This window comes from Salmo trutta, chromosome 3 (genome assembly GCF_901001165.1).
Source record: "Salmo trutta chromosome 3, fSalTru1.1, whole genome shotgun sequence".
Taxonomy (NCBI): domain Eukaryota; kingdom Metazoa; phylum Chordata; class Actinopteri; order Salmoniformes; family Salmonidae; genus Salmo; species Salmo trutta.
This window is the reverse complement of record NC_042959.1, coordinates 47267010-47279093: the sequence shown is the minus strand read 5'-3', so window position 1 is coordinate 47279093 and position 12084 is coordinate 47267010. Positions and strand designations below refer to the sequence as shown.

The window sequence follows — 12084 nt, the reverse complement described above, 5'->3', positions numbered from 1 at the left end:
TTGTCTCTAGTAAACGTATATTTTCAGAAAAATTTGTAATTTGTTCTCAACATGTTACTATTTTAAATAGTCAATTGGGAAGTATCTCTTACAATGTGTGTAACCTTAGAATGCAGAAGTATACAGTATCCAAAGCAATGATACATATGCACAAGTAAAGCTTTGTGTTGCGCATGAAGATCCCCACTGTTATCACGCCGGCTTTCTTATATTGACCTCCACTCTTAACAGTAAGGTCACTGACGCTGTCAGACTAGCATCATTGAGTTTTAAAATAAGGGGACATTTTAAGTTACAAAATACACGGCTAAATTATGAAATGTAACAACCATAAACACCAATAGCCTTTTATTATGATAAGCATTTTGGATAATCGGTTGGCAAGTGTTGCTTGTGACTAGCAATGTAGAAAATTAAAACCAAGTAACAAAATATAGGTACAATAAGACATGTATCCTGTTTTTGCAGTCCCATCTCAAAGTATTCACGGTTACAGTGGCTTGCCATCAGTCTGCATAGTTCTGACATTGTCTTGCACCCCATAGTCTAGTCTATTTTATGCAATGATACTTTAGTTAGCCTTTTAATAGTTATTTCTCTGGCTGGTTCAGTAAAATAAAAAATTGTCCTGTGTTCTTAACTTGTCGTCCACTTGCTCATAATCATGGTCACTGTCCACATCTGCTTGTACTTCATATTTCGCCGCTGCTGAAAGACAAGTTAATTTGAGGCTTACCGAACAATTGAGGTTTTGTGTGAAGTGATCACCCAGTGCAAAAACATTTACGTAAACAGAACTACAGATAACAGTAAAGTGTTTTATAAAAAGATGCACCAAATTCAGAAATGATCAATGGGGTAATTTTTGCCGTTGACTTTGACTTCCCTGATGTCATAGCTCACAAGTCATTTTCAATGTAGGACATACTGTACCTTTATTGTTGGGCTTGTGACTTATAGACGTGATGTAATTGTTTGGCTGAGCCTTGCCTGACTTGACATCGGTAATAGGCTTTCTTGGATTCAGCGGAGGGGCATCATCCTTGAAAGCCTTCACGACAACAGGAAAATGAAACTACCGTTATTCTAGGAAGTGTACATGCTATGTTGAAAAAACAAACCACATATTTGCATGGGGCGAGGAGTCTGCGTCAGCAAACAACATTTTCACATAACTGATGAGACAGTAACATGCGGGGTGTGTTATGTGTGAATGTTCTAATATTTTTTATTTATTTAACCTTTATTTAACTAAGCAAGTCAGTTAAGAACAAATTCTTATTTACAATGAAGGCCTACTAAAAGGTAAAAGGCCTCTTGCGGGGACGGGGGCTTGAGATTAAAATAAATATAGGACAAAACACACATCACAACAAGAGAGACCACTACATAAAGAGAGACCTAAGACAACATAGCAAGGCAGCAACACATGACAACACAGCATGGTAGCAACATAACATGGTACAAACATTATTGTGACCAGTCAACAGCAACAAGGTGAAAAAGGTAGAGACAACAATACATCACACAAAGCAGCCACAACTGTCAGTAAAAGTGTCCATGATTGAGTCTTTGAATGAAGAGATTGAGATAAAACTGTCCAGTTTAAGTGTTTGTTGCAGCTCGTTCCAGTCGCTAGCTGCAGCGAACTGAAAAGAGGAGCGACCCAGGGATGTGTGTGCTTTGGGGACCTTTAACAGAATGTGACTGGCAGAACGGGTGTTGTATGTGGAGGATGAGGGCTGCAATAGATATCTCAGATAGGGGGGAGTGAGGCCTAAGAGGGTTTTATAAATAAGCATCAACCAGTGGGTCTTGTGTCAGGTATACAGAGATTACCAGTTTACAGAGGAGTATATAGTGCAGTGACGTGTCCTATAAGGAGCATTGGTGGCAAATCTGATGGCCGAATGGTAAAGAACATCTAGCCGCTCGAGTGCACCCTTACCTGCCGATCTATAAATGATCTCTCTGTAATCTAGCATGGGTAGGATGGTCATCTGAATCAGGGTTAGTTTGGCAGCTGGGGTGAAAGAAGAGCGATTACGATAGAGGAAACCAAGTCTAGATTGAACTTTAGCCTGCAGCTTTGATATGTGCTGGGAGAAGGACAGTGCACCGTCTAGTCATACTCCTAAATCCTTGTATGAGGTGACTACCTCAAGCTCTAAACCCGCAGAGGTAGTAATCACACCTGTGGGGAGAGGGGAATTCTTCTTACCAAACCACATGACCTTTGTTTTGGAGGTGTTTAGAACAAGGTTAAGGGTAGAGAAACTTGTTGGACACTAAGAAAGCTTTGTTGTAGAGCATTTAACACAAAATCCGGGGGGGGGGGGGGGGCAGCTGAGTATAAGACTGTATCATCTGCATATAAATGGATGAAAGAGCGTCCTACTGCCTGAGCTGTTGTTGATGTAAATTGAGAAGAGTGTGGGGCCTAGGATTGAGCCTTGGGGTACTCCCTTGGTGACAGGCAGTGGCTGACACAACAGATTTTCTGACTTTATACACTGCGCTCTTTGAGAGAGGTAGTTAGCAAACCAGGCCAAAGACCCCTCAGAGACACCAATACTCCTTAGCCGGCCCACAAGAATGGAATGGTCTACCGTAATATAAGACATTGATTGAGCATCCCAAGACTCTATTATATGAGGCAGCATTTTAGTCCTAGTCAAATCAAGTCACAACTTATTCAACTTATTTAAAGTGTATTTCACAATATCTCAACATACTTTACAGAGAACATTTTTAAGTTAAAACAGAAACATCAGACATAGAGACAGTACAGTGACACGTTTTTTTTTGCAAAGCAGAGTACAAGGGCATTACATGGGATGCAAGACAGTAGGCAGGATATGTAGGACAGTAAACAAGTCCAGCAAGACAGGAGTGACAACAGGAGATGAGCAGTGCTATATCCTGCCTAGAAAGTACATAAGGTTTGAAAGGAAAAGCTTACCGGAGGCAGAGGAGCAGGGGGCCTTTGAGTCTTTTTGCTATCAAGACTTAGACCACTCAACAGGGAAAGGGTGCCGCTTTTGGGTGGAAGACAGGGGGTGTCTGGTTGTGAGGGTGAAGGGGTTGCCTTGGAAGTCTTTGAGCCTGACAATGGCTTTGAGCCTGACGGCGGATTTGATCTTGATGATGGCTTCGGCTTTGGTGGACGTGGTGGTGGGGGCTCATCTGATGCGGTGAGCTTTCGAAATTCGTAATAGAATGAGTCCGTCACCTCTGTAACTGTCTCCAGGTGATATTCTTGGGTCAAAGGCAAGGGGTCGTTAGTAAAAGACAAAGACATGTTAAGCCAGTTGGTGGGTATCTCAAAACACCTCTCTGGCTTTCCTGGAAGGCTGGCCTGCACCATGGGCTGTATAGTAGCCTCCTGCAGCCTCAGGGATGAGAACCCCACCAGAGGATCTTTCTCCAGCTCTGCGTCACCACTCACCACCTTAACGTCCAATGGCAGAGCGAAGGCCTTGCACAAGTCCTTCAGGCTGTACTTCTTATTGTCAGTGAGCTTCTCCACAAAGTGGCTCTGCATGTACAGGGGTAAGTGGACCACCTCGCTCTCCTCCTCCTTCTCCTCTTCATCCTCCTCCTCGTCATCGTCCACTTCTTGGAGACGTCTACATACAAGGACGTCCACGGTCTGTTTATTAAGCTTCACCTTCTCGCAGCGCAGCACCTCCAGCTGCTCGCCCACACTGAGTGCCAGAAGCCCCTCCTCCTCCAGCTCCTCACTGTGCCGCGTCACCCTGACCGTGAGAAACGGCGCTCGGGTCGAGGCGGCGTACAGCTCGTACACCGACTCGAACTCCCGCGGCCTCCGTCGCAGCCGTCCCCCGTAGCTCTGCGACATTAGGAAGTACTGGCGGGCCTTGCGCCCCTTGAGACCTGAAGCCAGAACCATGGCTGAGGAACCACGCTTGTGAAGGACTAGAGGATGGCCCTTGTGTAGTTCAGCCAGCCAGGTACAATGGAACAGAGGCTGGCCCTCATGGTGCTCCAGTATTTCAGCCATTGTGGGGAAGGCCTCGTCTGGCTGTGCAAAGACCTCGAGCAGAGTGAGCGGGGTAACAAACGTCAAGTCTTGGGATTGCGTAGTCACGTCGACCACATCCACCTCCAAGCTGGAGGGGAACTTGACTATGTTCTTCCTCACTGTGAGAAAATTTGAGAAATTATGTTGAAAGGGTGAAGACCCATACAGTAAAGTACTAAACTTGATGCTGAGCAGAATAAAAAAACTAAGCTGTATGTTCAAATTGCACAATCCTGTAGTGTAATGATTTGTGAAAAATAAATGCAGGCTACAGTTTGACAATAGCTTTGATGACGTGCTTCTCAGGCAACACTTCTCTCAGTTCTAGATTCTAACATGATATCTCAATGTTTTTTCATTGGCAAAGGAAGTATGCCGTTAGTTGACTCAGAACCAGGTTCTACTCACAGTGCATGATGGCCTGGACCTGGTATATGGGGCTGAAGAATAGCGATGCCCTGTGCTTGGTCTTCTTGCTGAAACAAAAGTGCCGGCTGCAGAGGTGGGGCGAGGACATGATCTCCTGGAGGGTGTAGGTCTGGTCACTCTCACACTCATAGAACTCCCCACAGCAGGAGAAGGGGATTTGCACTTCAACCGACGCCCCCTGCTGGCCTCTGAGTTGACAGCGGACGCAGCGCTCCTCACCCCCGTCCTGCTGCTCGATGTGGAGCATGGTCACGGCCATCCCAGCGCCGAGGGTGAAATTCTGTAAGGTCAGCTCACATCGGCTGGTGAAGGTGAAGGGAAGGCAGGTGTCCAGGCCTACAGGTCTCAGACTCACCATCTCCTCCACTGTGCTGTATGGCATCTCCTCTGGAACCATCTTGAACAGATCTGAGCGGGAGAGTCCGCAATGAGGCCATGAATAACACAGCATTGATCAAGTGATTTTATTCAAATGAATTAAACATATTACCATGGTTAATAAAGAATAAGGGGGGCTCGCATACATAGAATTACTAGAACTGCCATTCTTGGTCAAGTCAATCATCTGTGCTAGGTGGACTGGAGGCATTTCTTTTTCTATTTCTAGGCCTGGCTAAGCGCATTTGTTGAAAACCGTAAGCCTCACCTGCATGGTTGATGGGCAGCTCAAACTTATCATTGTTGCTGGTGTCCTCACAGCTGACAGACAGGAGCTCGATGTCGATGACCTTCACCAGGTCCCCCGTGGACAGGCACACCTCGCTTCCCGACAGCTCATAAACAGAGCCTATAAAGCATCAACACACCACAATTTCAGCTCTGATGACAGTGCAATATTTGCAGCAACATGCACCCACTGTGCTTGTTGATTTATTTGATTTTTTTTATCGGAGGTGTTTACTCAAAAGTACTGTACCGTTACAAAGCATGCCTGAACTGATGGAAATAGATACACAGTCCACAGTACTAACTTATCTGTTCCAGGAACATCACTCATGAGACTTCCTACTTTCATTTTTCCCCCATTTCCTTACTTGGAATTAAATTGCTTTTTCTTGTGGGTTGCAGGTCATTTATTTGATACATTGTCTCAATATCAACCTGGTTGTAGTCAGCAGTAAGCGTCAACAATTCAAGGTAGTCTACTGACTGACCACCCATCCATATAACCAAGCATATTATTATCTATAAACCTTTGAACATGTTATATTACATATAGTCCTCTACGTATTTAGTTAGAAAGTGAAGCAAAAACATTTAATTTAGCATTTTGGATTTGAGATCAAATGTTTCATGAGGCGGCAGTACAGAATGTCACCTTTTATTTGAGGGTATATATACATATCTGTTTACTGTTTAGAAATGAAAGTACTTTATATATCTACTCCCATTTGTTGTCATAAGTATTTGGACAAATTCACTTATGTGAGTATTAAAGTGAGTATTAAAGTAGTCAAAAATGTGTATTTTGCTCCCATATTCCTAGCATGCAATGACTACATCAAGCTTGTGACTCTACAAACTTGTTGGATGCATTTACGTTTGTTCTGGTTGTGTTTCAGATTATGTTGTGCCCAATAGAAACCAATAGAAATCAAATCAAAGTTTATTGGTCGGCTACACAGTTTTGCAGATGTTATTGCAGGTACAGTGAAATGCTTGTGTCACGGATTCCCCCGGTACTGCTGCTCATTCAGTTCACCAGCTCCGGCTCACTGAACTGGATCATTACCACCAACCCCGGACTGTGTTGTCTCATTATGCACACCTGGTTCCCATTCCCCCTGATTAGTATGTGTATATATGTGCCCTCTGTTCCTCATTGCCTTTGTTGATTATTGTTCCATGTCCGTTGGTCTTGTGAGTACATGTGCTCCGTTGTATCGGCTTGCCGTTACGGTGTTAGTGTGCATTTGTTATTACCGGTCTCGTCCCGTGTATTGTTATTACGGGTCTCGTCCCGTGTATTTCTTAGAGGTTTACGCCTCGCTCATTGTTTGTGTTACAGCCCTGTGTTGTGTGTGTTTGTTTTGGGCTTCGTCCCGGTTATGTTCATGAGGTACGCATTTTTGGGTAGAGAAATGTAAAAAACTATTTCGGATTCCTGCGCCTGTCTCCTTTCATTATACAACGTGACATTATGTTAGCTCCAACAGTGCAGCAATATCTAGCAATACAATAATATGCACATAATCCAAAAGTGTGTGTGTGTGTGTGTGTGTGTGTGTGTGTGTGTGTGTGTGTGTATATATGAATTAAGACGTCAGAGTCCAGGAATATATGTATGTGAATGGTGGGATATAGAAAATATGAATAGGAAAGGTGTGAATGGTAAATAATGTACTGTCATTTTGGAGTCACTTTTTTTGTAAATAAGAATGTTTCTGAACACTTCTACATTCATGTGGATGCCAACATGATTACGGATAATCATGAATGAATCGTGAATAATGATGAGTGTGAAAGTTAGCGGCACAATGATCATAGCTCAAGACATGGGTATTCTAACTGTGGTCTTGCCGTACTGGGAGACTTCAATAGATGGGCTTACCCAAGTTGTGCAGGATAATATGATTCGATTTGTAGAGTGACTTTCATTTACAGATGTAAATCACGAAGCTCTTTACATTGAGCGCAACCATTAAAATAAAAAAAAGCTTTAATAAAAAGGGGCTAAAAAACATTAAGTGGTTATGTAATATAAAAGATACAGAAAATAATAAAGCAGGCAACAAGGACAAAACAACAGAACTCAAATTAACGTATATGACCAAGACAGATTCTATTTAGCGAAAGACAGTTTGAAGAAGTGATTCTTGAGCTCAGAATTAAAGGCATTTGTGGTCTGGGGCATGCAGAAGTGGGGGGGCTTGTTCCAGAGCCGGAGGACAACAGAATGCTTAGTCAGCCATTGTTTTTAAGCTGTCTTTGGGACTGCAAGTAGTCTTTGATCATTTGATCAACTGACTTGCCTAGTTAAATAAAGGTTACATTTAAAATAATACAAAAATGTTATGACCATGAAGACTGTTTGGGGCTGAGGAGTTCACTGAGGTATTGGGGACCAGTGGCATTGAAGGTACCAGAGGTGATGCAATACTGGACCTAAGCATTAGACATGAACCAGCTTTACCATAAACCATCCATCCTACCAGCCATTGGCCACAGTGATCATCAGGCAGTCCTATGGTCTCAAAGCCCAACAAACCAAAAGTGAGAGCATTGCCCTATCCAACAATCTAACCTGGACAGTTTTGGAAAGTGGATCCCAACCCACTCCTGCCAAGAAGTACAATGCCCCTGATGCTACATCCAAGACTGCTGCCTTCTATAACATGGACTGCTGCATGTAATGACCACTTCCCTGTCCAAACTGAAAATGCGCCCTACTGACAGACCCTGGATGACAGCAGAGGAGACTGGTAGGAGCAGGTATAGGAGGATAGGCTCAATGTAAAGGCTGAAACAGAATATATGGAAACCATGTTCGTCTCTGTACCGTTTATTCCAAACCAGTACAATAAGCCCGTCCTCTATAGCTCCTCCCACCAGCCTCCTCTGGCTGAAATCAAGGCCCCTCTGAAAATGTATATTCCTGGCCATGATCAAAACAACAAAGTAGGAATGACAAATGAAATTAGCTAGTTCTCTCAGGTCAGCCAATCACTAACTTCCCTGGACACAACAGCCATCCCAGCCTTCTTACGTTCCCTGCAGCCTCTCCCAGAAATCCAACCATGGGAGGTGTATGACAAGCTGCATGTGATCAAAAACAACAAAGCCCCTGGCCCCTACGGTGTGCCACAGCAGATCCTATGAGAATTTGCCTGCGAGTTGAGTCAACCCATCAGTAACATCCTCAACACATCATTCCAGCGAGGTGAATTCCCCTTCCAGTGGAAAGAAGCCACAGTCGTGCTCATCCCTAAGACCCCCCCCCCCCCCCGACAGCCAACCAGCTACGGCCTATATCCCTGACACCACAACTATCAAAAGTTCCTGTGAGATTCACTACCAGCTGGATGAAGGAAGACATAAAACCCAACATAGATCCCAGACAGTTTGGAAGCAGACCCGAAAGATCATCGACTTACGCTCTCGTTAGCCCTTTGGACTATACAAACAGTCATACATCCCATCCACCATAACCACCCTCATCACCACTTCTCCAAGGCCTTTGACAAAATCGGCCACACCATCGCCATTGAACGCCTGATCCAACTGGATGTCAGACCTGCCCTCACAGCATGGCTCTGCAGTTTTGTGACCGGATGTAAACACTCAGACTGGCAGGAGCTGAAGGGAGGTGTGGCTCAAGGAACTCCTCTGGGTCCTCTCATCTTCCTTGCAGTCATTAACGGTGCAGCCCGGGATGTTGACAGTAGGTGGAAGTACGTTGATGATTTCAGTCTGGCCCACACAAGCACAATGGGAAAAATCTGCACACCACAGCAGGCCCTGGACAACTTTGACTCATGGGTTCAGGCAAGCAAAATGTCACTGAACCCTGCCAAGTGCAAGGTCCTATCAGTGACCCTCACTAGAAACCCATGTCCTCTCCAGATCGAGGGGCAGGGCTGCGTAAGAGCTCAAAGTGTCTAATAGTGTGAAGATTCTAGGGTTAATGGTACAGACGGATTCACAATGGGGTGAGCAGGTTGTTCGTTTATTTTCGATCGCTGTGGTGACATTTTCACAAGTATGTGGTACGTTTTACCAACGCTTAGTACAAAACTCAAAACAGATTATCAAAAAGGCAGTTGTTCCAAAACTCAAAGCACATTTTCAAATGACTGAGTACAACACACAAAATCATAGTCACCTTTTCACAAAAATTAAACCAGTGTTTCATCTAGAAATACATGTTCCACATTGCAATACATGTTTACATTAAGTACTTGCCTTTCACAATACAATGCTCACATTACTTTTAATATGATAGTAAAAGGTATTTCAACAAATAAGACTATTACTTAATCCAACTGCTTTTATTCGATAGTCACTTAACCTTTTGGTAAACCTATAGATTTTAAACTGGTTTGTCTACTATATACAGATTTGGAGAACTACAGAATTACAATGTATGTTTGTAAAGTATACACATATAAAGTATGATATACACTGAGTGTACAAAACATTAAGGACACCTACTCTTTCCATGATCTAGACTGACCTGGTGAATCCAAGTGAAAGCTATGATGCCTTATTGATGTCACCTGTTAAATCCACTTCAATCAGTGTAGGTGTAGGGGAGGAGACAGGTTAAAGAAGGATTTTTAAGCCTTGAGACATGGATTGTGTATGTGTGCCATTCAGAGGGTGATTGGGCAAGACAAAATATTGAAATGCCTTTAAACGGGGTATGGTAGTATGTGCCAGGCACACTGGTTTGTGTCAAGAACTGCAATGCTGCTGGGTTTTTCACGCTCAACAGTTTCCCATGTGTATCAAGAATGGTCCGAGGACAGACGCTGCGCGCTTCAACACTGGGCGGTCCCGTTCTGTGAGCTTGTGTGGCCTACCACTTCGCAGCTGAGGCCAAGTTACTCCTACATGTTTCAACTTCACAATGACAGCACTTACAGTTGACCGGGGTAGCTCTAGCAGGGCAGAAATTTGAGGAACTGACTTGTTGAAAAGGTGGCATTCTATGATGGTGCAACATTGAACGTCACGGAGCTCTTCAGTAAAGCCATTCTACTGCCATGTTTGTCTATGGCGATTACATGGCTGTGTGCTCAATTTTATACACCTGTTAGCAACGGGTGTGGCTGAAATAGCCGAATCCACTAATTTGAAGGGGTGTCCACATACTTTTGTATATATAGTGTAGCTTACATTTTTTGCTATTGGATCAACTGGTTGTTAAAACAACTAAATTGAGAATATATCATTATGTTGTATTTTGGTGATTAAACCAATGTTTTCATGATATTTCACAGTCAACTTATATTTTGGATGAATGGTTATGTGGTGAAATGAATACACAATGAATACAAAATGAATACACAATGAAAGGTTTTGAATGTAAGACTGGCTGTGTTACAAGTGTTAACAGTTTGGAGTTCTGTACTAAGAGTTTTGAAAATTCACCACAAAATTCACCACAAAATTCACCACAAAATTCACCACATTTCCCAAGAGGAAAATAGCAACAAAGCGATTGAAAATAACTGTAATAACTCAATGTTTTATTTTAGCAAAGTTGAAAGATAATGTTTGTAAGAAGACCAGTGTAGGCCAACATGTTATCTTTTAACTTAAATAAACATTGCATTTTTAATGGTGAGCTTTTCCTATCTAAGATGATCACATTTTTTGGTTGCACCTCAACAAGCGCTCTCCACTTCTTTTCACATCATTCTCGTATGTCAGGCTTGGATTCGCAATACCAAAAGGTGTTTCCACATGTACATGAACAACGAGGGCATTTACTGCAATGTCGATGAGAACCTATGGCCAAATGCTCAAGACAGGCTTGATGCAAATTAGTGCCTGCTAAACGTTATTTTTCTTTCATTCATTTAACTGATTTCATTTTATTACAGTACACCTATGTGGTAATGATATCTGAACAATACATTTACTTTTTGCATCAATGATTATTACTGTAAAATATGTCTTAAATGATCAACCTTTGATCGCACATGGTATAGAAATGATGAAAATAATGAAACCAGTGAGTCTAGCATTTTTTTGGGGGGGGGTGGAGGGGTTATGATATTTATGCCTATGTAACTTTCTCACTCATCATTATTAACGATTCATTCACGATTATCCATAATCATGGTAGCATCCACATTAATATAGAAGTGTTCAGAAACATATGGTACTCTCATTTACAATATAAGTGACTCCAAAATGACACAATAAATGATTTACCATTCATTTCTATTGGGCGCAACATAATCTGAAACACAACCAAAGCAAACTGTAAATGTATCCAACAAGTTCGTAGAGTCATGGCGTGCTAGGACTATGTGACCGAACGCTACACTTTGACTGCTTTAATACACATATAATTACATTTGTCCGAATAAATTACACCTTCAAATGTGGGGACTAGATACTGTCATTTCTAAACAGTAAAACAGATATGTATATGAAAGTACCCTCAGTTGTAAGTAAGATATTCTGTACTGTTGCCTAATTATGAGACTTTTGTTCTTCTTCTGTTTGTGTATGTCAGAATTGATTATATAAAAAAACTGCCACTGACTGTTAATCAGTAAGGTCTACTCTGCTTGTCTGTCTCATTTCTGGCAATGTAAAAACTGATTTGCCCACACATGGAGTTTATGAAAGAAAGTATGAAAAAGTCTTACCTTGAAAGTATACCCCAGAGCAAACCTGCAGAATCCGTGGCAGACAAGTTTGATCCAAGGATGCAATGAATTCTTGCAGGGACATAACTGTTTCAGTGCCTGCCATCACTGCAGTGCTGCCCGACGTTGTGCTGTCAAGGCTCAACTGTGGTTCCAAGAGAGGTGCCACTGATTTAACAGTCAGAAGCAACAATTGTATGAGGAAGTAGGCAACCAGATATTTTCAAGTAAAGTTAACCCCTACCCTGTTACACTAGCTTGTGTTGCCAATACAGATACTTTTTT

General features: G+C 42.6%; 1 protein-coding gene across 2 annotated transcripts; it reads right to left on the bottom strand.

Moving 5' to 3' along the window:
* Positions 1 to 20: 20 nt before the first annotated feature.
* Positions 21 to 11967, bottom strand: themis2 (thymocyte selection associated family member 2). Of its 2 annotated transcripts, none has more exons than XM_029736732.1 (6): positions 11800 to 11967; positions 5121 to 5261; positions 4454 to 4882; positions 2963 to 4164; positions 934 to 1051; positions 21 to 708 (listed from the first exon to the last, which is right to left on the bottom strand). In XM_029736732.1, the coding sequence occupies exons 1-6, from the start codon at positions 11903 to 11905 to the stop codon at positions 608 to 610; spliced, it is 2097 nt and encodes a 698-aa protein (XP_029592592.1). In that variant the 5' UTR covers positions 11906 to 11967; the 3' UTR covers positions 21 to 607. The 2 variants fall into 2 exon arrangements, with proteins under 2 accessions (XP_029592592.1, XP_029592601.1); XM_029736741.1 differs by having other exon boundaries at positions 21 to 705; positions 11800 to 11966.
* Positions 11968 to 12084: the final 117 nt, after the last annotated feature.

Bases quoted from the DNA above. Each gene is read 5' to 3' on its own strand.
- themis2 (XM_029736732.1), bottom strand. From the start codon at position 11,905: ATGGCAGGCACTGAAACAGTTATGTCCCTGCAAGAATTCATTGCATCC. The intron at 5,262-11,799 runs GTAAGACTTTTT...GATGCTTTATAG, and splicing joins CTCTGGGGTATACTTTCAAG to GCTCTGTTTATGAGCTGTCG. The intron at 4,165-4,453 runs GTGAGTAGAACC...ATTTTCTCACAG, and splicing joins GGTCCAGGCCATCATGCACT to TGAGGAAGAACATAGTCAAG.